The sequence below is a fragment of the Salvia splendens genome, chromosome 7, assembly GCF_004379255.2.
Source record: "Salvia splendens isolate huo1 chromosome 7, SspV2, whole genome shotgun sequence".
NCBI classification, from domain to species: Eukaryota; Viridiplantae; Streptophyta; class Magnoliopsida; order Lamiales; family Lamiaceae; genus Salvia; species Salvia splendens.
The window spans coordinates 9,388,304-9,416,290 of NC_056038.1; the positions used below are offsets into that span (position 1 = coordinate 9,388,304).

Here is a 27,987-nt window from a genome sequence, read left to right on the forward strand (position 1 = left end):
CGACCGGGACGTCCGCCATTGTAACGAAGGCACTCGGATACGAATGTTCCGTATGGACGTCGCATGTCCTCGGACGGGCGGGTCGGACGTCCGGTATTTATTTATTTATTTAAAACTCTATATACACGGCTCGTTGAACTTCATTTCATTCGCAATTTTCCCGTATTCCGTGTCAAAATTATAATTTCGTTAAGTAATTAAATAATTGTGATTTTTTTTATTGCGGAAAGTCCTAGTGGGAAGGGCGATGGGAAGGGCGGATGCAGGGGAAGTCCTAGTGACGTGGCAGTGAGATGGGAAGTCCTAGTGACGTGGCAGGAGGTGTTTTTGGGAAGTCCTAGTGGATGTCCGAGTGGGACATCAGTGCATTGGAGATGCTCTTACTTCATAAACAAATCTTTCCCCACTTTTCGCCTTTTTATACTAATATCAAAATCTTTGATTATTATGAATTCCGTAATTGTAGGGATGGATTATAATACAATTATATTTAAAAACTAAAAATAATTGTTAATTGATTTATTTCTATTTAAAATATTTAAGGGTACATTAGTTAAAACATAAAATAAAGATATTATGTCATATAGTATATAAAAATAATGACATATAGATATTAATGACGAATTTTTCAAAAAAATTATAGTATATAAAAATAAAATTTACACTTACTTTTTTTCCATCGATTTTTCTCTATAATTTCTTAAATTTGCACAAAGATAAAAGAAGACTTTAAATAATGAATAAAATCAGTACATAGAACAATAAATAAGGATAAAAAGTTGTATAAAGTGGTTTTAACTTGTTAGATAGAAGAAGAATTGATAAAAATGGCAAATATTCATCAACTAAAAAAAGATTAAAAATTTTGTGGATTGTGTCCCGATTCCTGGAATCCAGCGTATGTTTAATTCGAAATTAAACAGTGGTGTTTACTTTAAGCGAAAGAAAAAGGAGAAAAACGCGTTTCTAGGCGACTTTGCCTTTAAAATAATGCAAATGTACCCATTTTGTTATCAATTCCATTTATGGGAAAAACGCCGATGAAGTTGGCGTGTTTATAAGTAAAAACGCCAGTGATATTGGCGTGTCTATACTGTAAAACGCCAACATAGTTGGCGTTTTACAATGGCACCGTATCTTGCTCGTATTTTTAACCAAAATACTTAAATTTGAACAAGTCAATCTTGATGGCGTCTTTACTAAATAAAACGCCAAAGTCATTGGCGTGTTTAACGTAAAAAACGCCAACCTGATCGGCGTCTTTACTAAAAGACGCCAACACCATTGGCGTCTTTGTTCAGAAACATATACTAGCAGCAGACAGTCGCGAAAAATTAACACCACAGACCCACTTCGCGATTTTCTCTAGCAGCGGCCAAATCCTTCGCAAATTCGTCCGTGTCTTTGTGATTTCGCCCTCCATTCATCAATCGGTGCTAGTTTTCCCCAAATTCGTCCAATTTATTCGGTTAGTATGCTTATCTTTTACATTATTAGAGTAATTGTTGGATACTTAGCTAGGGTTTATAATGTGTTGCGATTTGAGTTGAAATATTGTGCATATGGATTATTTGTATGACGTTAGTGTTGATTATTATGTTGGATTGTTTGGGTTAAGTGAATTTGTGTATAAATTTGATTATAAACCAAAATCGTAGGGTTTGATAGCTTAAAAATTGGGCAAATTGATTTGGTTTATGTGGGTTTTGGTTAATGTCTTTTTTTAGTTTGAAATGTTAATTTTGTGTACATTGTTAGGTTGAAATTGAAATTGTTAGGTTGGTTAAACTAAAATTGGGTAAGTTGAATTGGTGGAAAATTGATGTATATTGTTTATTTGAACTGTTACTTTTGTGTAGGTGAATTGTGTTATGATGTTGAAGTTGTGTATTGTGAATTGTTTGATATAGGTGTTCCATTTTGTGATATTGTATTAAATTGTTTGTAATTATTGAATTTGTTTAGGTTTGTTTGTTGTTTAATTTGGAATATGAATGTTGTGTAGGTGATTTATGGCATCTTCTTCAACTTCTCGTCGTCGGCTCTTATGTGGTCCTGAGGACCCCTCCGTATTATATCTGCAGAGACAACACGTCTCTAATAACATATGGGCAGGAGTGTCATCGGAAGACGTACGGTGTAGAAGATACGAAGGAATCATATGGGATGTTCCCATAAATCCTCGTGTTTTGGCGGTTATAGATGAGATGGGGTTCGGCGAGATGTTGAGGTGTGGTCAACCGAAAGACATTGACCACCATCTTATCACCGCTTTGATTGAACGTTGGAGGCCAGAGACTCACACGTTTCACTTTCCAGTCGGTGAAGCGACTGTGAGCTTAGAGGACGTGGAGGTCTTATGGGGCCTCAAAACTGACGGTGAGCCTCTGACGGGTTACATCCCCACTAAGGATGTCAACTATTGGAAGGATGTTTGTTTGGATTTTCTTGGCTTTATTCCAGATGCAGTAGATCTAAAAGAATTGAACTGGAAGCAGACAAGCTTATCAAATCAACTGCGGATTGAGTTGAGTGATGACCACGAGCAATACATGTACAATCAACGTGCTCGTGTGTATTGTCTGCTGTTACTGGGTGGTCTACTGATCCCGAACGCTACCGGTAATAAAATTCCATTCTTCTACCTTCAGTTTTTCATGGATATAGAACAATGTGCTAGCTATAGCTGGGGAGGTGCGACTCTTGCCTGCTTGTACCACAATCTATGTGAAGCTGCACTTGGTAAGAGCACCGATGTCGGGGGAGCTCTTACATTGTTACAGCTGTGGGCTTGGGAAAGAATCCCAATTATTAGACCGCAGATGCTGAACCCCACGCCCGTAGACTACTTACCATGTGCAGTCGCGTAAGTTGTCCACTAATTACTCTTTTAAGCATAATTTTTATTGATTTTTGTGTTGTTCGCTCATAATTTAATTTTTGTAGATGGACTGGTCGGGCCTCTTATGTAAAAGCACCGGGGCATTGCATTGAAACTTTCAGAGATCAGTTCTCAACAATGCATGCCAATCAGGTAATTTACGTAACCTAAATTGTTGCTAGTGTGTTGTTTTGATTGAACTTGTTTTGACTAAATAAGTTTCATATTTAGTTTATTTGGAGGCCGTATGAATCGCGAAATCTGCCGGATGTTTGTGTTGCAGGTCGTCCTATATAGACGTCGATGACAACACTAATCTGCTGGAATATGGTTGAGCCACACATGCCACAGCGGGCGTTGCGACAATTTGGGATTGTCCAACCTTATATCCCGATTGTCGACCGGTTCCACGGATCTGATTTTACGAAACAGGATCGACGTGGCAAAGCAGGTCGGAACTGGGTTCAGTGGCACGCCAATCATATACAAGATTGGCATAATAGGCACGACACGGTGTATGTTGATTTGGAGTACTCATTGGTGCCTGTTGCTACTGATGAGTACATGGATTGGTGTCGCCGGATAACCGTGGTGTACCTAACAAAACCTGGGGTGCATTCTCATGAGGGCTTCCATGAAACGGCTGCCTCTCATCACTACGCGGTAGATTTCAACAACTTTTCTTTGTTTATATTCATAAGATGAAATGTAATTAACACTGAAAATTGTAGGTGGAGACCCTTCACAAAATACGCCACTTTCTTAGGGAGCAAGACATGTCAGGACGGCCGGATTTATTCACCATTTCGAGAATGGTTGAAGATGGCCTCCAGATATGTGGGGAAGCTGAGACGATGGACCACCGTCCTTCACAGCGCTCTGAGCTGGACCTTGACATGCCCGTGCGGCAAAAAGCGAAGCGGCGTGGAAAGAAGAAAGTTGGGGGAGAGTCGTCATCATCAAGGATGGATACTCAGTTGGTTGATGATTCTGATGACGATTTTGTGGCTCCACCTCCACCAAGATCTGCCGTGCGGGGTCGTCACTCAGTCAGCCACACGGGTGGTACAGGAGAAGATTTCGGTCTCAGCGATCAACAATCTCCACCTCGGTCTTCTGCGAGAGACGACATTGATTTAGAGAATGCCGTCGTTGAAGATACTCCTCCGTCTAGAATCCCTAAGACCAGCATCGGGAAGGGAATCAGTAGTCTGTTTATGCGTAAAAGGCGAGACGAGTGAACGTTGCCCGAACTTTTTATATTGGTGTTTTTACATTGATTTGAACGCTTTATATAAGTAATTTGATATATTGTATTGATATTGGTGTTTTTTCATTCATTTGGCGTATGTATATTAGTAATTTGATAAATCCGCTTTTTATACGTGTGCATGTTGATAATTTGAACTCTTATAAGCTGGATTGGTACATTTTTTTGAAACACGCCACTCACGATTGCGTTTTTAACTTGAAACATTTTTCCAATTTTTTGCCACGCCAAGGCTGAGTTTCTGAACAAACACGCCAAGCTTACTAGGCGTTTTTTAAAACACGCCAACGTCGATGGCGTTTTTCCTATAAAACGCCATATTCAGTGGCGTTTTTTTAAACACGCCACTCAAGATGGCGTGTCTAAGTCCGAAATTTTTTTTGCAATTTTCTGCCACACCGAGGTTGAGGTTCTGAACAAACACGCCAAGCTTACTAGGCGTTTTTTAAAACACGCCAACGTCGATGGCGTTTTTCCTATAAAACGCCATATTCAGTGGCGTTTTTTTAAACACGCCACTCAAGATGGCGTGTCTAAGTCCGAAATTTTTTTTGCAATTTTCTGCCACACCGAGGTTGAGGTTCTGAACAAACACGCCAATTGGCGTTGGCGTCTTTAAAACACGCCAACGAAATAGGCGTTTCTAGATAAAAACGCCAACTTAGATGGCGTTTTTTAACACAAACCCGCCAACTTAGATGGCGTTTTTAGGAAAAACGCCATCTTGAGTGGCGTTTTTAATAAACTAAATTTTACGTTTTGCATATTCTATGACTCGCCAAAATATTAGTAAAACAGAACAATGTTCTATTCAATAAATAACTACGACGCCGCCAAAATATAAGTAAAACAGAACAAACAGAACAATGTTCAATTCAGCTAAATAGTTGTTACACATTCAATTGTCTCGCCTTCTCCGGGTAAAGAAGCTACGGATACCCTTCCCGATTCTGGCGGTGGAGAGTCTAGACGGAGGAGTATCTTGCACAACGACATTCTCTAAATCCACCCCGAAATAATCGTCTCGCACAGAAGACCTAGGTGGAGAATGTGGGATATCACTGAGACTGATGTCTTCGCCTGTACCACCAGTGTGGCTGACAGAATGCCGACCTCGAACTACAGATCTTGGTGGAGGTGGAGGCATAACATCATGATCGGCATCATCAGTGTGGCTGATAGAATGACGACCTCGAACTGCAGATCTTGATGGAGGTGGAGGCACAGCGGCATCATCTACCAACTGAGTATCCATCCTTGAAGAAGCATTCGGGCAGTTGCGTCTGTCGTGCCCTAGTTGACGGCAATGTTTACATCGGCGTCGGGCGCGTGGCTGGTCAACTTCACGGACATCCATCTGATTAGGAATCCTAGTAGTACGATATCGACCTCGACTTTTAGGCATTAACTGGGCTCGTGAACATTGCAAAGTCCATTCAGGCACAACCCAATAATCTTGGTGTCTGATTGGATTGAACACCGTAGAATACTGGTGTACCCAAACACTTGTGCGGTATACGTTATCAACAAGCGACAGCATGGGCTCGTTTCTAAACCGCGCAACTGCCGCTGCATGTGAACATGGAAGCCTCCACATCTGCCACTTTTGACATTTGCAGTTCGACTCCAAGTACTTTACCTTCCACTTATTACCGCCATTTCCACCAATTCGACGCTTTGTTCGAACCACGTAAAGCCCTGCAATTGTGTTTGGGACTCTCACATTATGTAATTGACCTTTTACATCATTTTTGCACACATTTTCATGGGCCCACGGGGTAAGTGGTGTGGCACACTGTGTTGATGCAATTGACCGCTCATTAAACCATTCTATTGTCCTCCAAAATATCAGATCAATGCAAGCTTTAATTGGGAGTTGTCTTGCGCCTCTCAACACATTGTTGTAAGATTCAACCATATTAGTGGTCATCTCACCCCATCTTTTGTGTTTGTCATACGCCAAACTCCATTTTTCTAACTCCACGGCATCAAGGTACTGCACAGCCTCGTTGTTGATGGTTCGAAGTAAACGACGTCTGATCTTAAACTTGCGTTTCTTTGTAGCAATACCAATTTTCCAAACAAGTTTTTTTACCATGATGCCTTTGTGATTCTGCAAAACATTTTTTCTAACATGTACCAAGCAAAATCTGTGATGCCCACATTGGGTTCTTCTTTCCATATGGGAGAATTCATTGCATCTATGATTCCCTCATGCCTATCAGATATTACACATATTTCATGCTTGGCTACGTGAATTCTAATACGTTCCATAAACCAATTCCAACTTTGTATGGTTTCCTCATCAACAATGGCATATGCAATAGGCAAACATTTCTTATTAGCATCAAATCCAACGGCAATAAGAATTTTACCTCGATATCGTCCACGTAGATGAGTTCCATCAACGGTTAAAACTGGTTTGCATAGTTGAAAAGCCTCCACAGCTGGACCAAAAGCCCAAAATACGTACTTGAAAACCTTGTTCATACCGTTGCTTAATCTTTCATCATGTAACCATTCGACAATTGTGCCAGGATTTTGTCTTTGCAACTCATTCAAATAACCTGGTAAAACTTTGAAATTCCACGCCCACGAACCATACACAAGCTCAATAGCTGTCCTCCGAGCATACCATGTTTTCTTGTAACTAACTTCACATGAAATCTATTTTCAATATCCGCCACAATTGCTTTTACCTTGTAGCAAGGATCGTTTTCTATCTGATGTCGAACACTCAACGCTATCATACCCGACGAAAGATTAGCGTGCCCATTATAATTACGATCCCCCATGCAAGTATGAGCAGTGCTAAACACTCTAATTTGCCAGTGTTCATCATGCTTCCTCAATGTTGCTCGGCACTCCCACAAACATGGCGGTAAGGACTTATCTTTCGGATTTCCTTGTGGCCACTTACAAACTGCATGCCATCTCTTTCCTTTACTTTCAACAACTGTATATTGTCGGATTTTTTCCAAATGCCAAAAAGTCACAGCTGACTTCAATTCCAATTTGGTTTTAAATTTAGTATGCAAACCGACATTGCTCGGATCTTTTTCACTCCAATAATGCACATTGAGATCATCAGACTCAAAGTTTTTTGGATCAAAACTATCATATGGACCTGGTAAGGTGCGAAAATAGTTCATACCAGGCTGTGGGAACTGTGGAACTACTCTTTCTAGTACTGCTCTTCCTCCAATTGATGTTTCGCCAACCACTGTTTCTCCAACCGGAATGGATGTTCTTGGAGCAACAAATTGGTCCTCATCCGACGAAGCACCATCTGAATCTGTACTATCCGGATCGACATCTTCAGAATCATAAGGTGATTGTGGATCAAGAAAGTCGGCTTTATCAAGACCAATTATGTCCTCAACCACAGCTGGGTTGTCACTGTCCCCTAAATGCACGGCTCCAATATCAAAATCTTGTGTTGTATCGAAGCATGGTTCTTGGCCTCTCGTAGACGTACCAACATCAAAATCTTGTGTTGCAGCGAAATATGGTTCTCGGCCTCTCGTAGACGTACCAACATCATTACTCATGAGATGATGACTATGTTGTTGAGTAATTGACGAATACTCAACATACAATTCAATTTGACCTCTGTAGTCATACTCTCACTAAACATTAGTGGCATGTATACTTCTTCTAGTAAAATACCTATATACGTGATTGAAGATCCATAGAATATATGACGTTTCCATACTATTTGAAGTTTGTTTTCAAATCTGTTTATCCCCATTTTTTCACAAATTGTTTCCACAAGCTTATCGTAGGAAATACTTTCATCCAACATAATCAATCCTTTTGCAAAAGGAGGATCATATGAAATAACTGTTCCGGGAATTATATTTCCACCCCAATATAAATGGACACACCACGTCATACTATCTGCATTAATGTCATACACAAATATTGGTCAAAAATATTTCTTTACAGTACACTACAATATATACTATCATAACAACCTATCAAATATGGGTAAAAAATTAGATACACTACAACATATAATACCATAACAATTGGTCAAAATATTTCAATTAATTACAATACAATTTATAATACTATAACAATCCATCAAATAATTATATAAATTACACTACAATATATACTATCATAATAATCCATCAAATATTGATATTGGTAGACTAATGTTTGGAAGAATGAGTTAAAAATTAGTTATACTAACCGATTGCGAGTACTAATATTTGGAAGAAATGAGCCAAAATAGAAATCTACACGCTTCAATCCACCACCGGGTTAACCCGACCAAGGCAAGCGTTTTCGCGTTTTTCAGCTTTGGGAAGGTTTTTCGCGTTTTGGGGAGGGAGGAAATGTGATTAGGGTCTGCGATTTTGGGGGAGATCTGAGATATATGGTTCAACCGAAAAACGCCGATCAGGTTGGCGTTTTTTACGTTAAACACGCCAATGACCTTGGCGTTTTATTTAGTAAAGACGCCATCAAGATTGGCGTGTTCAAATTTAAGTATTTTGGTTAAAAATACGAGCAAGATACGGTGCCATTGTAAAACGCCAACTTTGCGTATAGACACGCCAATATCACTGGCGTTTTTACTTATAAACACGCCAACTTCATCGGCGTTTTTCCCATAAATGGAATTGATAACAAAATGGGTACATTTACGTTATTTTAAAGGCAAAGTCGCCTAGAAACGCGTTTTTCTCAAGAAAAAGGTAAATCTTCAATATTCTTCTCTAGATCCGCTTATTGCGATTTCTACTACGATTCGATGGCTTCACTCCCCGCGCGCCTCAAAATTCAATGCATTGTCTTCGTAACTCTTTGGATTGGATCATCCAGTACTAGTTCGGATTTGGGGGAGTTGTTGGTGAAATCAAGCAATCAGCAGAGAGAATTTGATTTCTTCATGCTATCTTTTCTGTGGCCGGGAACAGCCTGCCTTTCGTCCCACGGTGAATGCTGCCCCTCCAATGCCTGCTGTCGCCGGTAAATTCAATTTTCTCTCCACCTTGTTATTAGACGTTTTTTCATGCAATGATATTACTACTCTTTAGAAATAAGTTCTAGATGATAAGAACTGAATTGAGGTAAATAGTTGTTGCTCTTTCTCAATAATCTCTGCTCAACTGTGGTTGGAATTGGTTCAGTTCAGTTGTTCCCTACTGCAACTTCTTGCGCATTAAATTAATGGATTAGAAAAACAATTGCCAGTATATGATCAAGCATTAGCACACTGATGTGTAAAGCCTAATTTTTGAAGGAAGACCTACTGTTTGCATGTTCGGTATGAAAGATTATATTCATGATTAAATATTGAGAGATGAAGATGACAGATAGACTCACCACCAGTCACCACCCACAAAAAACAATGAACCAAATAAGCTTTCTTGATAGGCAATTTTACGCGTCAAGAGATTTTAGCAGATAATGACATTAACTGTTTCACAAAAATAACTTAGCCTCTTCCATATTTGTTGATGAACGCATGTTTTGTTATTCTGACTGCTGCTTGAGCATTTTCTAATACTCTAAGAAGACTTACTAACGTTTCTGTTTAATTTGCTCCAGTTCAAGTGCCTTTACAGAATTTACTATCCGTAAGTGAAGCTATCTCATACTTGAACAAAACCATGTAGTGTTATGAGTTATCGGTAATCTGATATTTAGCAGATGCATGTCTATTTTTTTCATTCATGTTTATGTATGCAGCCGAGTGTTGCTTCCGTATTGAGATTAAGAAGGTCCTATTTCTGGTATATATTCTATGTCCATGTCTCTCCTTTCCATGCAGATGGACTTTGGCCTGATTATAATGACGGGACTTAGCCAGCATGCTGCCCTGGCAAAAGATTCAATATTAAAAAGGTAAGTTTCTAGTTTGCACTGGTTTGCTTATTTGGATGCTTTAGTAGAAGAAATATATTCTCAAGCATGTAGTAATTTCTCCTAGAATTTGATATGCTTCGTCCAATTAATTGATTTTTGTTATTTCAGATTTCGACATTGCTAAGCACCATGAAAAAGTACTGGCCGTCTTACAACTGTGAATCTTCTTCAAATTGCCATAATGGAACGGGGCTGTTCTGGGAACATGAGGTTTGTTGATGCACATTCCTTTAAAGCTGGTGATGCCAAGAGAAGAAACTAACGATTTTCCTTTGTTGCTGTTGTGTTTGGAATATTCGGATTGGAACACATCTGGAGACAGTGGGGTAAACTTCTTGAGAAATTTAGCTCTGCTTGGTCAATATCTTCCCTTTGTGTCTGAAATATTGATAATTTAGCATCTTGTGCACAAAGCAGTCTGATATTACTAAAGATGATTTAGTAGTGGTTTCAAATACTTCAACGGAAGGAACCTTATTTCATCTTCATTCATTGTTTTCCAGAAAAACATGGACCTTGTTCATTTCCAGTCATAAGAGATTAATATGATTACTTCAGGACAGTTCTTAACCTCTACTTCAAATATAATGTCACGGTAAGATAATGCTTTAACATTGAACTTTTCCTTTTCATGCATATATTTTATTTTCACAAGTGAAAAACTATGTTGTATTTTGATGAGTATCTAACCTGTTGAAGAGTGTGTTCATCTGATTACAAGAATGTATGTCATATGTAAAGTAAAATTAAAATGAAAGTCAGTTTAATAGTCACTAAATAGCATAGACTATTGTTGAACATATTAACTCCATGAATCCAGAGATTCTACTTCTACCTTCACATCTTTTCATATTGCCTATTGGTGGTATAGTCTTTACCATAAAAGGTTCAGTTAAAAGATGCAAGATCTCCAAATATGCATTGACCGTCTATAATGACTGTGTGCATGTGTATGTATAATTGCGCACTTTGTTCTGTACGTGGTTGATTGCCTGCTGGTTGATCATTAACTTGTATGACTTCAACTGGCTTATCGAACATTAAGTCGAACAAAGTCAGAAGAGCATCTGGAATATTCATCCTCTTGTATATGATATGCATATACACAAGCAGGAAGTTTTAAGAGAAGCTGTCTATGTAGCATCAAACTGTGAAAAGTATCCTCTTGGAGGCATTGTTTCAGCTATAGAAAAGGCTTACCATGCCACCCCAGCACTTGCATGTTCTGGTGATGCTGTCGAGGAACTTCGACTCTGCTTCAGCAAGGACTTCAAGGTCCGATGTTTTTGATATTGTAGCTTAATTATATATTCCATGTTTTTGTGATTTTTGTCTTTATCATTAGTTAGTTAGATCGATATACTAGGCCATCAGAGATATAATTTGCATTTTTGATACATCCTTTTTTTCTTGTTTCGAGAACTACTGCAGTTTCGGGATTGTGGCGTTGAAATCCCACCAGAAAGTTCATGCCCCGAATATGTCAGCTTACCGAAATTTATTTCATCGGGTGAGTTTTAACTTTTTTGAAGCTGCTTCTTGAACAAGTACGAGTTAAGTTAATCGTCAGATAAACAAATTCATTGCCTTCCTTAGTGTTCGTTCGTCTAATTTATTGCAGGTCTTGGGAACAAAAAAGCTAAAGCTTTAAAGTTGGAAACATGAACGATGATATCTTCTACTTTGAGAACCCAAAGATGTGATGATAAGGCGCAACTCAAAAGATGTTTTGTACTTGGACTGCACATGTGAGAATGTATTTTGTAGTACAAGGAGGCACGATTGAAAACATTTGTTATTTATTTCCATATACTCAGTCGTTACATCTTAGAGCATCCGCAGGGGTCGGATGATAATCCGTCCTAGTGTCCGCCACATCAGCATTTCTTAATCCGGCCTTTCCTTCTGCAGTGGTTCCGCCTTAGTGTTCGCCCTATCAATTAAAACCCATTTTGCATTTAATTCTTAATTTTTTTTCCGTTTTCAATTACTAAAATACCAAAATATATTCCAGTTTGGGAAATTGTCGGGATTCATACTTGATAGAGAAAAGAGAGGAGAAGAGAGTAGAGGAGTGAATTGTGTGTGTAAAAAAGTGAATAAGGGAGGGAGTTTATATAGAGTTTGGGAAAAAAAGGATAATAATTCGTTGAAATTGTCCGAGATCGTCCTCGTCCTCGTCCGCGGTCCTGCAATGGGCGGACGATCGGGTGGACGAGGGGTCGGGCATGTCCTCGACCGCGACCGAACTTTCAGTCTCCTGACTCGTACGTCCCTCTGCAATGAGCGGACGATCACAGACGAGGACGAAAAAAATGGATCGTCCGCCTGATCTTGAAACCATTGTGGATGCACTTACACTATTTTTTAATTTATTGCCAATGCTTAAAATGTGCGAAATACTAAATACTCAAGGCTATACACAATTTAATTCAACTTCTAGATTACTGAATAAATTGACAAAATAATATTCCCTTCGTCCCCCATTAATTGTCCACTTTTGTCATTTTCATCCGTCCTACATCAATTGCATATTTTCACTTTATACAATAAATGGAAATATGTCTCACATTCTATTAACTCATTTCACTCACATTTTATTATATATAAAAGTGGAACACATTCCAATAACTTTTTCAACTCACTTTCCATTACATTTCTTAAAACTCGTGCCAAAACTAAAGTGAACAGTTATTGAGGGACGAAGGGAGTAGGATACTAACCAAAATCCAATTATCTTATAACATACTACTAAGGTGTTGTTCGGTAGTCATGCCCAATTATCATATGGTAATTCATCTACGATTAAGTTGTGAGATTATTTTAGTTGGGGGAAGGTGATTATTCACATGATTATCCATCTAATAAGTTGTGAAATTCAATCTTATGAACCAAACATAATACATATTTAATCATGAGATAGAATCTTGAATACCGAACAACCCCTATGTTAAATTCTCTAAATTCTGTCCCTCATCGACTTGGTGAATATCTCATCTAATCTATATAAGTGTGGATTACCCTCCCCCCTTATAAGGTCTTTTAAGGGATGAGTGACTCATTTCTAATATGGTATCAGAGCGGACCTAAGTCGATGATGGATTTCTCTTTATCTCTTATCTATCTACCTCACGAGTGGAAGGCCGATGTTCTTTCTGGCCCACATTGATGATGGTTCTCTTATCTCTTGCATTGTCTACCCACGTGATGGAAGACCGATGTCCTTTCCGGCCCACACATAAGGGGGCATGTTAAACTCTCTAAATTTTATCTCATATCGACTTGGTGAAAATCTCATCTAATCTCTTGATGAAGATCTCATCTAATCAATTTACCCTCCCCTTATAAGGTCTTTTAAGGTGTGAGTGACTCATTTCTAATACCCTATATAATGCTAATAATATATTGAAAATGAATCTAAATATTCAAACGATTTCTTGTTGATAATCTATCAATATCTAAAGGGACAGTTTTTTGGAGTCTATGTGGCACACTTTTGAGCGGGAAGACTATCTATTGGGCAAACAAAAAGGCAGATATTATTGGATAAAAATTGGCCCAATGACATGTAGAAAAAATTGGCTTATACGACAAGTTTATGACATTTATAAAGACACAACATAATCTGCATATTTATGGACTAATTTCTCTCCCTCTCCCTTTCCCTCTCCCTCTATCCCGATCTTTCTTCACTCTATCCCTTAACCTCACTGATTCCTGCAACTCCACGTCTTCATCTGCAAAAAAAAGCTCGAATTATCAGTGGAGAAAAAGCGGAGCCGTCGATAAAAAAACGAGAAAAACCAACCTGGAGAGTCTCTGAGGCTGTTGGTTCGGTGGCGGCGGTTGCAGCCATTGGAGCCGACGATACTAGCTCTTCTGGCTTCTCTGTTTCTGTCCATCACTGGAATAGAATCAGAATTTCAGCTTGACCCAGATGAAGAAATCCAATCAGATATCTCATCAGAGGTCGGTACAGCATAACTTGCCGGAGAAGAAGAGGCTCGCCGGAAATCAAGATTCAGAATGAATCCAGCGGATAAAACAACAATCTTTTTCTCCAAATATCTTTTCCTCTCTCCAAATGGGCTCCTCCTCTTCCACAAATCCTCTAATTCAGCTCTTTCTCTCTGTCTGGCTACCCCTATAGATGAAGCTTTTTTATTCCTGCTGTCACGATCTCCTTCATCTATCATTTGTTAGAATAGAGTATTTGACATCTACAAAAGCCTTCGTGGAGAATCAGATGAGCTTGCTTTGTCACGCCAATCGATCTCAGCCGTTGAGATCGGTCTCATCTACGTCCACAGTCGCCAGCATGGCGGTATTTACTCTATGAAATCTCGAATACCACCGCTACGTGTCGGTTTCTGTCTTTGGATTCAAGCTTCCATTTTTTTTCGGAATGTATTTATATATTATATGGGAAAGCCATTTTGCTTACGTCTCTAGCATAATAAAATCAAATCCTATAAATATATATTTTTACTACTCCATATAAAATCTAAAATCAAGCATGGTAACACCCCTTACTTCAACTACTACTACTAATCTTGGTAATTAATCTTTTACAGTATTGTTAGTGAAGAAGAAATTTATCAAAGTAAAATTTGATTAATTTTTGTGACTGATCTTAATTCTTAAATGGAAAATAAAATACTCCAATAATATTTGTTTTTCTAAATGTCTAAGCAAATAAAAAGCCTTAATACACACATTGAATTTAATTAATTAATTAATTAATATCTAAATAAAATCAAGCATTAATTTTAATAATTAAAATTATTTTTATTCATAAGTAAATTTTTATATATATTTCATATTTAAGATAGTATATAATTCATAAATACAAATTTATTGAGGGAAAAGAAGTTGAAAGAGGTATGAAATATTAGAGGCATTAATGTGTGCTAGAACATAGGCCATGTTTGGTTGGCGGGAAAGTAAAGTTGGCAAGGAAATTGATTCATGGGAAAATGAATCCCGGGAATATGATTTCTAATAACTTTACTTTCCAGTGTTTGGAAAATATCAAGATTTGAAAGTATATATTTGATTTAAACACTAAACTAAAAATATACTTATCATTTTTATTTATAAAAAATAATACATACATATTATTTAATAAATTATTAATTACAAATGATAATAATTATATTATTTTATTTATTATTACGATGGATAATTTAAATATGGATTATACATCATAATATATAATAATATAATAATAAATAAGATTATTATTATTATCATTATATTTACTTAATTTTTAATTGAATAAATTTTATAATTTAAAATTTCACTACAATTTTATTGTTAATTACTAATTTATAAATTAATAATTATTATATTATTATATTTAATTATTTAATAAATTATTATTATTTTTATGATAATAAAAATAAAAATAAATATTAATAATATAGTTATAATTATGATAATTTGAATTATAGTTATTTATTATCCTAAAATTAAGTATGGTTTATACTTTTAAATTATTTTTAAAACATTGTAATAAATAATAACGATGATGATGATGATGATGATGATAATAGACTGTACTATATTGCATTAAATATGTAAGAATCCTAAAGCTTGGAAAAAGAATACCTAAGAAAAGTTAGGATTCAGAATCCTGGAAAGTTGTACTAACTTTCCTTGTTTCAGGATTTTGATTACTTTCCCAGTTTGATTAAAAACGGAAACAAACACATGAATTTAAAATTTAAGGAATCAGATTACTTTCCCAGACAAAATCCTGGCAACCAAACATGGCCATAGGGTATTCTACAGCCTAGATTTTTGTATACTACCGCCTAGATTTTGGTATTCTACATTTGTGCTTCAAAAATTGCTCTGGCATTTATGATTTTGTCTTGAAAATATGTGTGTTGGTGTTGTTCTCTTGAAAATATGTATGTTGCCTTTTTTCCAATGCTGGTATTTATATTTTTCTCTTTTTTCAGCAACTTTAATATGAAAATATAAATATATTTTACAACAAGTTAGTAATCTATCAATATATAAAGTGAAAGTTTTTTGAAACTTTTTTAAATACTAATTTTGCCCTTTTTGGTGGAAAACTGTGCATTATTTCTTGATTTTAGTGTGTTTTTTTCACCATTTTGAACCGTGTGTAAATCTGCAAATCTTGAACAGTACGCATGGGAGCAGATGCCAAAAATCTGCAGAGATTTTATAATTATTTTTATAGAGTTGGCTTCTCTAAGAAGTTTGTACTATTCCTGTTATATACACGGTCCTACAAACTTATTGAATAGTGAATACCATTTCAGTGTATTGTGCACCTCTCTCTCTGCCACTGCTCTCAAATCCTACCCATCCGCCTCCGCTTCCGCCGCCGATTCCAGTTGCTTTGATTTCAATTTCAATTTCTCAGCCACGCTGCCATCCACCGCCGCAAACTCGTCGGAACAGATGAGCTCCGCCGACGATTTGTTCTTCAACGGTCAGATCCGGCCGATATTAACTTATGATATGAGGGGAGTAAAAACTCATCTGAAATTGTAATTAAGCCCTTCTTTTTTGATGATATTCGAAGAAGAGAGAGATGAGAGAGCACAGAGACGGAAAATGGAGAAGAAGAATGAAGAAACGACTTACCTGATTATGGAGAGCTGTAGATGGTTGAAGAACTTGTGAAGAAAATGAGGAGATGCAGACGAGAAAATATAGAGAATGGGAAGAAGAAGAAGAAGAAGATAGAGAAGGGGAAAAGGAAGATTAAGAAGGGGAAGAAGAAGATAGCGGCGACGGGAGAGAGAAAATCAGGGTTTATGTCATTGTAACGCTAATGGGCTAATTAAATATATGTATTTGTTTTTTATTTGAAATGGGCTAAGAGCATCTCCAATGCACGGATGTCTTTGTCACTAAGACTTCACATCCCACTGCCACGTCACTAGGACTTCCCCTGCACAATCCGTCCTTCCCATCACCCTTCCCACTAGGACTTTCCGCAATATAAAAAATCACAAATTCACAAATAAAGCAATTTACGTTTACAGAAATAAAATTTCGCGGAAGTCCGACCGGACGTCCGCCATTGGAGATGCTCTAATTAGTTAAGACGGACTCTTTAATTATCATATGTATAATGTAATCATGCAGAGTATTTATTTGTTTTAAGATATAGACGATTTCATCATCAATATTTAGTGTATATTTTATTAAATGTATAATATATTTAAATATGTTAGGATTTTGTGTGATTTGTGAAATTATATTTCATATAATTTATTAAATAGTTTATTGAGTATTAGTTATTTTATTGAGTATGAATTGTAATATTAGTATTTAATATTGCAATTCATAATATATTTAATTTATGAATTGAATGTATTTTAATTTATGTTTGAATGTTATTATAGTACGTTTGATGTATTATAATTTGAAGTTAGTGTATATTTAATTGAATGCATAATATATTTAATATATATATATATAGTATCTATATAGGGTTGCGTTAAAGATAGAACCATTCTTACGTGTAGAACCTAGAACTCTACATATTTTATTCATTGGATGAGGAAAAAATGACGGTCAAGATTAAAAATCATACATATTAGACTATGTTTTCACAACATTCCGGACTCAACATGTGAAAAAACTCACATGTTGATGGAAGAATGAATGAAACGAAGAAGAGTCCATGCATGCTTTATTTTTTCACTTCTCTGCATTCACCCATTAATAATAGTTTTGGTTGTAATGGGAAGTTGTTGTGCAAATCAACACCATTGGATTAAAAGATCTAACGACCTCCGTTTGGCATTTGTTCTACGTTTAAGAATGGTTCTACGTTTAAGAATGGTTTTATCTTGATCACAATCATATATATATATATATATATATATATATATATATATATATATATATATATATATATATATATATTATAAATAATTGTAATAAATTATTTAATTATATTTGAAAAATTATTGACAGTGTTGTAGGGTGAATGTGTAATTTAAATAAATATGTAGTTAAGATTGAAAAGGTAAAAAAAGTAGGTTAATATGGAATATTCTTTTGAGTTTTGAGTTTGGTGTAAATAGTTGGAGTAGAATTACTGTTTGATGTAACAAAACTGGGAAAATGAGTTTGAGTTTGATGTAAATGGTTGGAGATGACCCAATAGGGATAGAAGGAAATGAAAAGTTTTCGATATATGTGTACATTTAGTATTTGTATTTCATTTTAGGGATATTGGTATCTAATATCATAAAACTTTAAAAAAGTTGAGTTTTTCCCACGAACTTTGAAATTGGCAAATAATACTACGAACTTTACCCTGAGTTTGTTATTTCCCACCAATAAAATTTATGGCTATATTAATGGATTGAAGAACAAATTTGGAGGGTGTGCTTTAAGAAAAACTATACTCAAGTATTAAAAAACTTGAAGCTCTCGAAGTTGTTGTCGAGAAATTACGAAAAAAATTCATATCATATTATTATTTTCTGTAATTTTTTCATTGGTGGGAAATAACAAACTCGGGGTAAATTTCGTGATATTATTTGCCAATTTCAAAGTTTGTGGGAAAACCCAACTTTTTGAAAGTTTTGTGATATTAAGAGCATCCACAACCGTGCTTTTGCCAACGAGTACGGTTGTGGGCCCGACCAAACTTTTTCTGTCTGCTATTAGGCAAGAGCACAACACCACATCCGTGCTCTTCCGCAAGGACGAGCACAAGGGTCTCACCATTCTATTATTGAATTTAAATAAAAATATTTCCACAATATTAAAATTCATTGAAAATAACCAAAATAATATTACAAATTACAAAAATAATAAGAATTACATAATTAAAATCATAAAATTTTAAAATTACATAATTAAAGTCTTAAAAATTAAAAATTAAAAAATTTAAATCCTAAAAATTAAAAATTACATAATTTAAATCCTAAAAATTAAAAATTACATAATTAAATTTATAAGTGGCCGAATTTCATTCAAATGGATGATGAATGTGTGTATTTATAGATGATTTTGGGATTAATTTTATAAAAAAATTTCAAAAAAAATCAAAAAAGATAATAAAACGGCTATATTTTTGGGAATCCGATTTTTTTTTAATTTTTTTGTATTATTTTCAATTTTTTAAAAAAAAAGAAAAAAAGAAAATACCAACGACCAATAGAAACACATCACGTCTCCCTCCTCGCTGGCACGGTTGCCGTTGGCAAGGACGGACGGTGAGCTTCTGCTTACCGGTGTGGATGCTCTAAGTGCCAATATCCCTTCATTTTAATGTTCAATCTGCCAATTTTGTTAGTTTGGTGATTATGCATTTTGTATTAATCCATAACTCATTTTTTATGGAATGGATCCTCTTCAGTTTCAAAAAACACAGCACCTCAGTGTTTAAAATTCAACTCAAATTGAATGGAACGCAGGAGATGTAAAAAATGGCCATCCTTTTCTGGAGTTTTATTTATACACTTCTTTACAAAATGAAACGCAGATATGAAATGTAGAGTTACTTTTTCTTTTTCTTTACACTATTTTATAGTATTTCATAGTAATATAGACATTTTTTTCAAACGCGGAGATTGAGAAAAAAATGTATAATATATTAAATAAAAACTATAATAAAATATGAAAAAATAGAGACAATAAAACAAAAGAGAGAAAAGAGTAAAAGTGAAAAATGTGTTATTTTTTACTAAAAAAAGAAAATGACTCTACTACGTAAATGGAGAAATAATTCTACTACTATGGAAAGACTTTTAAATTGTATACATGTAATCTTCACCGTGTCACAGTTTTGTCGGGAAACTGCATGTATAAGAAATCTGCAATTCTTTTGTATCTGCAACTTGCATACCTATGTTTCTCCTTGGTAAAACAAATCTTTTGTAGTTGCAGGCCAATTTTTTAAGCCTAATTCATGAACTACAAATTGCAAATTGTGAATTCTTTCAATTCTTCTACTGTTACCGATCCTCCTCTTTGCCTCTTTCAAAGAAACTTAACCTGAGATTTAAATTCATTTGCATAAGTGGTCAATTACACAAGTTATAGTTAAAACTTGAAGATAAAATAAAAATATATAAGTATATAGTACTATATGGGATTAAAATTGTTAAACAAAGTATCAGTACTATATTAATAAATCTAAACCCTAGATGTACTTTAAAGTCTGATATTTAGATTACCAAATATTCAATAGTAATTTAAAAAACTGCTTATAGGTTGATTTTGCTTTTTTCTAAAAATGTTATGTAACTCTTATATAAAAGAAAATCTGAAACTGCAATAGCTCTATTTGTTTTCAGAAAAAGTTTATTTGATTGAAATACGTTTAAAAGAAAATAGAAAATTCCAATACTTGTAAGCATTTTTAGAGAAGATTTATTTGTTTTTATTTATTTGTTTTTATTTATTTATTTATTTATTATTTTTTTGAGAAGATTTATTTGTTAAATGAAACTTGGAGTGTAAGAAATAAGTTTAATAGTAGTATATGTTTTAAAGAAGGAGCTTTGATTTGAATAAGACATTTTTTTGTTAGGTCCAAGAAGCTTCAAAATCGTACCACATGCCAATGGCGGATCCAAGAACAAAATATCGTGGGGTTGAACAAGATTTTAAATATTTATTTAAAATAACTATTTAAATTAATTATTTTTATAAATATATTTTTTAATATAAATAATTCATGCGAGTATCGATAATCTTAAAACAACACACTCCACTTTCTTCGTCCCGTTATAAGCGAGACGCTTCTTTTGGATACAGAATTTAGGAAAAAGACGTTTATGGAGCTAACTGAAGAAAGAATAAAATGTGATCTTAGATAAAACAAAGATGCAAATAAATAATAAAGTAAGAGAGAACAATTATGTTATACTACGTATTTTGACAAAAAAAAATGACATACACATAGCATAATTTTTCTGTAACATACCAAATTTTTAAAGATTTAAAAAATTGAATATGAATAATAAGGCTGAAAATTTAAATTATAAAACTAAGAGTTGAAGAAATTAAGAAATATTTACTTTATATAAGTAGGTGGTTAATTTAGATAAGTTGATTTTGATATACTGTAAAAAAATATTACTATAATATTAATTGATATTTTAAGATGAGAATATATTTTTAATGGACTTCTAAGAATTAATTCAAATAAAGAAAAATATTTCAAAGCCCATTTTACAATTAGATAACATATTTAAGATATTTAATCTTTTAAATTTAGTTAAGTTTATTGATGTCGGTTTATTCTAATTCACGAGTGAATATAGGGATGAGAAAACAATAATGACATCTCCAATACCATTCCTCTTTCTCTTCGAAAACAAAAACTGCGGAAGGAATCTTCCCCTCCAACAACTCCTTCGTTCTCGACAACAGTCTACCCATCCGACTGCCTCACTTCCTTCCTTTCTCTCCGATCAGTCTCCTCATCATCTCACACGGCGTGAGGACGTGAGGTGGGAGCGGACATGAACGCCGTAAGGTCGGAGGCCGAAGAAAGTAGCTTTCCGGTGCACTCCGGGGCAGGTGGTGGGGTCGGCCGACCCCGCCTGGATCCGCCAGTGCCACAGGCCATCAATATTGACTCCTTATGTTCTCCAAAACAGAGTTCTTTGAGATATGTGATGCTAATTTCCCTTCAAGATCTTCTCTTTTCAGCCTTTTGATGAGAAATCCAAGCTAAAGAATCTTGAAGGGGAAATTATGTTTGGTAATATCTTTAATTTATATTGATGCAGAATTGATCCCCTTTTATGTTTCGTATATACTAAATCTGTTCTATATTTTTAGGTATAATTGGAGTTTTTTAGGTATAATTGGAGTTTTATTTTTTAGGTATAATTGGAGTTTTATTTAGTCTAAATTAGAAATGGAGTTTTATTTAACATTAATTGATCTCATACTTTAGATGTAGTTTGATGAAGTTAATTAGTTTATAATCTTTTTGGATAAATATGATGTTCGTGTTTATTTGATTGAACTCTGATAGTATATCCAAGTTTGATACAATCTCTAATTATTTTGCTGAATAATTTGAAGTCGTTTGGTATTCCTAATCATGCATAGCTTTTGAAGATTGGTTTTCATGTTTTGTTGATAAGGAACATTGATCATTCTAATGAGTTGTGTAATGGAACTCTGTTGATAATCACACGTTTTGGTAATCATGTTTTTGAGGCGAAAGTTTTGATTGGTCATAACGTTGGTGAAAAAGTTTTGATTCCTATAATTTCTTTAACTTCTGATCCAAAATTGTCATTCAAGTTTTACGCACTGTCAATTCCCTTTGACTATTGTCTCATGGGTGATTTAATTTATAATATTTTAGTACGCAACCGTTGTGATTAAAGACATTAAGGTTACTATTGTTAATATTGTAATTATAATATCCGTGTTCCAAATTATTCATCATTTTGTATTACCATTTGCATTATGGGTATATAAAGAGGATAATCGTAAATATATATTTCCATGTGCATAGAATTTATTTTTTGAACACATATGTTTTGTTGATTAAAATTATTGAACTATTTATTTATTTAAATTATATGATTTTTTCGTCTCATATCCTCATTTGCACATATATTTTCTTTTATTTATATCTTATTCTAACTAACCCACTATTTATCATTAATCGCGTATCTCATATTTGTCATTTGTTTTATTTTATTTTACTCCACTCATATCATAAATTAATATTACATAAAATCGTTTGCCAAACATAAATGTTATATTTCTCCTTTTGTCACTATTTATAATATTTTTAATCCTTTATAATGTTATGAATACTTATTATAATTAACACATTTTTTCAATCATAAATATTATTAATTCTCTTTATCCATTTTTCAATCTCACTTTTTTTTTTATTTTTCTTATCTTAAAATTTAACTTCATTATTTAAAAATCTTATGTCCCGTGCATAGCACGGGTGATAACACTAGTTTGATATAAATATGGAGTATAAAAGAATGCTGATAATATTACGGATACAAAGTAACTTTATATTCAAACGATTTTTCATTGACATAAAACAGACACATGGAATTAAATAAGACAAAAAGACGTGAAAAAAATCAGTACATGAATCCTCTACAATCAATAGGTTAGAAGTTTGTGTCACCAATCACTATTGATCCTCTAAAAAAATTTATTTACGCAATTACAATTATGTTAATGCTTAATGACACTAATTGTAATTTTATATCCACCAATAGTAAACATAGTACAATATAGTGTTCAAGAATAATACTCTAACAAACTTCAAAAGAAAAAAATTATGGGTGGGAAAACAGAGTTTTTTACTACTACATATTTTCTGGAGTATCATTGGAATTGGATTTAGAATATACCAATTCCCAAAGACAAATAAGGTGCAACTCATACTTCATGAAACATTCAGACATAATTTCATTAGGAAATTTATGTTAATGAATTTAAAACTAAGAGATCTTCAAATGTACATAGGCCCAACGAAATGGCCACCATAATTTTTTCTTCTCAAGCACGTGATCATAAACTCCCACTTCCCAAAGAGAGCACACTATTAACACTTAAAATCTTTAGACCAATATGTGATAGAGAAGACGAGCATATACTTCAACTCTCACTTTCAAGAGGCAGCTACTGGCAAGTCATTGATCGACGAAGGAGCCAAATGGGGCTTGTTCTTTAAGTTCTCATTGCTAATTACATATCCAACATTTTATCAGGATTTCTGTCTTAGTTGTATTATGATAAAAATTCAAGAAAGTAGTGTAACTGAACAAGACAGAACCTGGACATTTCTGCGGTCAATGCAAATCCTCCTGACTTTCAATACACCGGACAAGACAAATAGGTTTCTACCGCTTTCCTGTTTCGTGCGGTAGTGCAACTTCACTGATAAAACCATAGGTGGTCCTGGGAAATAATCTCTCATTTAAGCAAATTCATGAAATATTCTGACAATTTCTAAAAAATGATGGAAGTGTTTTCAATATCAAGAATCGGTTTCCCCACGAACCTTGAAACATTTTAACAAGGAGCTCTCTCTGTCAAAAGGGAAATATCATGATATTTCCACTAGAAATTTGCCGAATAGTCCTAGACCAAAAAATTAAGGCACCATCTCGCTCTTGGCAAACACCCACTTCAGCCACACAATAAAGCAATGCCTTGAAAGGTGCTCTGGCAGATCCACCTGCAAAACAGCATGAGAAATCACTTTGAATTCAAACATTCTCTATATGAATACAGTCATACATTTTGTGGGTATAACACGTGAAGTTGGAAGAAAGAAAAACACATATATAACATGATATCTAATCATCTAAGACTAGAAGAAAGCCTGGGACCAAATTTTTTACCTAACACATTTTACCATTCTAAAGCAGAGCAACCTGTGGTGTCATTAACAAATAGAATTTTCATCTCAGATGTGATTTTATGGTCTCAGAAACTTTATGCTTCCCAACTTTTATCATCCAACATGAGTCTATGAGTTGATAAAAGTAGTTTCTACATCTTTTTATACATATATAATAATCATGTGATAAAGAATTTGGCAACTATTAAGTACTTGAGCATCTACAAAATATAGATGAACTGAACAACTTGAAGACTGGATGTGGATTGCAGCAACAAAAAAAGAGAGTTTTTGGACTTACACTGCTCCATACAGAAGAATAGCCATCAGTTGAGAGCAACCAATCACCCACCTTGGATTGCAGATCTAGCCTGTTATTCAATATATCATGTCCAACCAACTCATCTTCATAATCTTCAGTAGGATTGAAATTTCGCTGTCTTCTTCTTTTGTGTTTTCTATGCTTCTTGCGCTTGAGGCTTACTCTAGATCCTCTATCATACTCTGATCCATCTTCCGGAAAGTCATCATCATGTAGCATAGCATACTTGTCAGACTGGCGAAATTTTATTCCATTGTTGACAAACAAAGACTCCCAGGATTCAGTCTTGTGAAATTCTCGTGATAGCCAATAATATATCGCCCAGGACTGCACACCCAACCTTTTTATGACGACTAAGGGGTTGCTATTTAGGCCTTCTTTCAATATTATTGCCAAATCATTGGCATGATTTGACAGTTCACAAAGCTGAGAAACCACATCCTTTATCTTTTGTTTTTGTTCCTCGCTACCTTCTTCCTGAACAAGCCTCAGGAGATGGCGACCTTGACTAGTCACAGCAGTAAGCAGAAGTAGCTGATCTATGGTAGTAGACGCACTGTATTTTGAAAGTATCGCTTCAAACCATTCAGATGCACTGCCAAGCCCAACTGTTTCTGATTTTTGTGTAAGATATTTTGGTACCAGATCCAGGAAATGACACAAATCATGCTCTTCGAGAATGATCAGAAGGTGATGGCATAAGAATGAGAAAGATTGCTCCATGAGGAATTCATCAATAACTTCCCAAACTTCTTCTAGTTCCTCCTCATACATCAGGTCAGTAAACAAGTCAACAAAATATTGTGTATCACTCAGCAAAATGCTACCATCCTTTAACGACTCGGAGAACTCGCGGGATGACCAGAATTCAGGTACATACTCAAGAAAATTATCAACAGTTCGCAGAACATCTAAATCAAGGAAATAATGGGGCTTCGTTGCAACCATGGCAGGAGACTGCCCATGTTTACCTTTCCACTCCAGCTCCTCCCAACAAATATCTCGGTTTACAAAAGCAAACTGGGATAATGCTTTAGCACCTTTTCCATGATCTGAGCCACCAGTACCAGCAAAATTAGAGAACCACTGTAGGATGCGCCTAGAATTTCCTGGAGACATAAATGGGTTAGGATTCATAACAATGAGCCAGCCAATTGAAAATTTGTATAAGAGTAGTACCAACAATTTAATTAACAATAAATATGTAAATTTAACTATATACGACATGCCATTTAAAATTGCTATGAATGTCTAAGGATCCTGACAAAATGCCGTTTTGATCTGATCAACTAAACATACTACACATGTGCACTCAAGGACTGAAAATGGAAGAAAACTATAGATTATTTCTAATTGTTGGCATTTACATATGGATGCGATTATAAACATCAAACTGTTTCTTTGTAGTTAGGGGGTAATACAACATAATGTCTGAATTCAGACAATCAGCGGGGAAGTCATAAATAGCAGGTCAATGCCATCCAAACAATTTAAGCTTCCATAATTAGAACCCTTAAACAGAATCCAGCTGTTTGCCATTCAGATAACCACAATTAGAACCCTTAAAAAGAATCCAGTTTTTTCCCATTCAGATAATGATAGTCATAGTCGACATGGAAAAACTGAGTATAAACTATAATGCCATAGAGAAAAACAGTCATCAGTTGTTCATCAAATAAAAATAATTACCAATCAATATAATCATTAATCAAAGATCATTGAAGTAGCCCTAAAATACTTCTTCATGTATATCTTTATAAATTAAAATGTTATGCATGCCACTGAAATTCCAGTTAACACTCCTGAGATACAATGCATCCTAATATATCAAAGATGGGCTCAGTAAATAATCCGTGGAAGATTTATTAGAAAATTTATATCAATCCAATGTCGCAAGAAATTTATAGTCAAAATCAGCACTTGCCTTTAAAAAAATTCTCCAGCTTGCAGCATTTCCTTGCTATTATAGGCCCCATCTTTTGTGGTTGTTTCTGAAAGATCAATTGCAGAAGTTGTGATGCTAAGTTCCACTTAATTGGCTTGGATCTCAATAGGCTCAGAAATAAGTCTCGTTGGTGGTGGGGGCGGATGGAGTTTATGCCTGATATTGTGTTACAGAGCCACAGCCGAGATTCTGATCGGCTTCCTGATGAAATAAATGACCAGATTGATTGTTCTAATTCATCAAGAAGTGATATTCTCTGCTTACTATATTCATCATTCCTGGTGTCATGGTCCCAGGCAGGCTCGCAAAGGAAAAGCTGAAGCATTTCTGCAGCATCACAAACTATAAAAATTAAAAACCTCCTTACTAAATACTAATCCAGCAAACAAAATCAAGGCATTTATCAAGCCATGCTCAAGTATCGAGCATAAGCATGATATTGTGACATAACTCCATCCAACAACAAGAAAGTTAATTCATAAATCTACGATTCTGAATGGTCGCGTAAATGCTTAGATGAGAAGGCCTTAAGCATAAAATTTTACTCACTAACAAACACAGCACCTCGCGAGTATACAACTTTTCACTTCCTAGGCAGCAAAGAATCATAAACAAAAGGTTTCAACAATAATTCCTTACTTGGTGGGGGCAAAAATAACGAAAACAAACTCCATGCGAATTACCACAACTATCCTACAATTTTACTGCAGTTGCAGTTGGAGTATATATCCACACAGTCACAATCACAGAAATCTCCGTAGAAATTAGTCAATTACCACTGTCCTTGCACCCCGAATGAACATAGACACCAAATTCGAAGAAAAAAAGTCGAGCGCAATTCAAAATGGATGGTTAATAGATCAATCCGCGGGAAAAAAGAAGAAGAAAATTAGCAATATAGCAATAATGACAACACATACCTGGAAATGTGGAAGCCCTTGCACAAGAATTTCGGCTGAATTTAGGGTGGAGAATTAGGAAAGGGAGAGAGCAGAATCGCAAGCACAGGTGCAGTTTCTAGCTCCACGAATAGATTAATGAAGTTAATAATCCGGCCAATTGGATCTATTGACCGGCCACCGCCATGAATGGTGGCTGTAACCTCGAACTAAATGGGTTTTGGGGTTAGCTTGAATTTTTCATGGACACACATAGACGCGATACCCATAATTCAATATTCTTTCTCTTGACAAATTACACTTATTAATATTTTAATCCATAATTGACTCATTTAGTCCGATTTTATTCAATTTTTTTGTCTTTTCTCTTTTGCTTTATTTATTTATTCTTTTCTTATTCGCAATCTTATTCTATTAATTTCTCATTAAAATTA

General features: G+C 35.0%; 2 protein-coding genes, 1 long non-coding RNA gene and 1 pseudogene across 3 annotated transcripts; 3 read left to right on the top strand and 1 right to left on the bottom strand.

Annotated features, from left to right (window-relative positions):
- Positions 1 to 2,823: 2,823 nt before the first annotated feature.
- Positions 2,824 to 3,178, top strand: LOC121740817. The gene is made up of 3 exons (XR_006037679.1): positions 2,824 to 2,866; positions 2,947 to 3,034; positions 3,113 to 3,178. It is a non-coding gene; the product is annotated as an uncharacterized LOC121740817 (long non-coding RNA).
- A 6-nt stretch (positions 3,179 to 3,184) lies between these two features.
- Positions 3,185 to 4,122, top strand: LOC121810367. Its single transcript, XM_042211159.1, has 2 exons — positions 3,185 to 3,544; positions 3,613 to 4,122. Exons 1-2 carry the CDS (start codon positions 3,185 to 3,187, stop codon positions 4,120 to 4,122), a joined length of 870 nt encoding a protein of 289 aa, XP_042067093.1.
- Positions 4,123 to 8,913: 4,791 nt separating this feature from the next.
- On the top strand, positions 8,914 to 11,799 carry LOC121810369 (annotated as a pseudogene).
- An 11,414-nt stretch (positions 11,800 to 23,213) lies between these two features.
- LOC121810302 lies at positions 23,214 to 27,811 on the bottom strand. Its single transcript, XM_042211100.1, has 6 exons — positions 27,575 to 27,811; positions 26,634 to 26,981; positions 24,689 to 25,818; positions 24,046 to 24,222; positions 23,818 to 23,942; positions 23,214 to 23,725 (listed from the first exon to the last, which is right to left on the bottom strand). Exons 2-4 carry the CDS (start codon positions 26,977 to 26,979, stop codon positions 24,139 to 24,141), a joined length of 1,560 nt encoding a protein of 519 aa, XP_042067034.1. The 5' UTR covers positions 26,980 to 26,981; positions 27,575 to 27,811; the 3' UTR covers positions 23,214 to 23,725; positions 23,818 to 23,942; positions 24,046 to 24,138.
- Positions 27,812 to 27,987: the final 176 nt, after the last annotated feature.

Coding starts and splice junctions, on each gene's coding strand:
- LOC121810302 (XM_042211100.1), bottom strand. CDS start 26,979: ATGCTTCAGCTTTTCCTTTGCGAGCCTGCCTGGGACCATGACACCAGG. Junction 25,819..26,633: donor GCTGGAGAATTTTTTTAAAG/GCAAGTGCTGAT, acceptor TTATGTCTCCAG/GAAATTCTAGGCGCATCCTA. Junction 24,223..24,688: donor ATTCTTCTGTATGGAGCAGT/GTAAGTCCAAAA, acceptor GCTGTTTTGCAG/GTGGATCTGCCAGAGCACCT.
- LOC121810367 (XM_042211159.1), top strand. CDS start 3,185: ATGACAACACTAATCTGCTGGAATATGGTTGAGCCACACATGCCACAG. Junction 3,545..3,612: donor CTGCCTCTCATCACTACGCG/GTAGATTTCAAC, acceptor TGAAAATTGTAG/GTGGAGACCCTTCACAAAAT.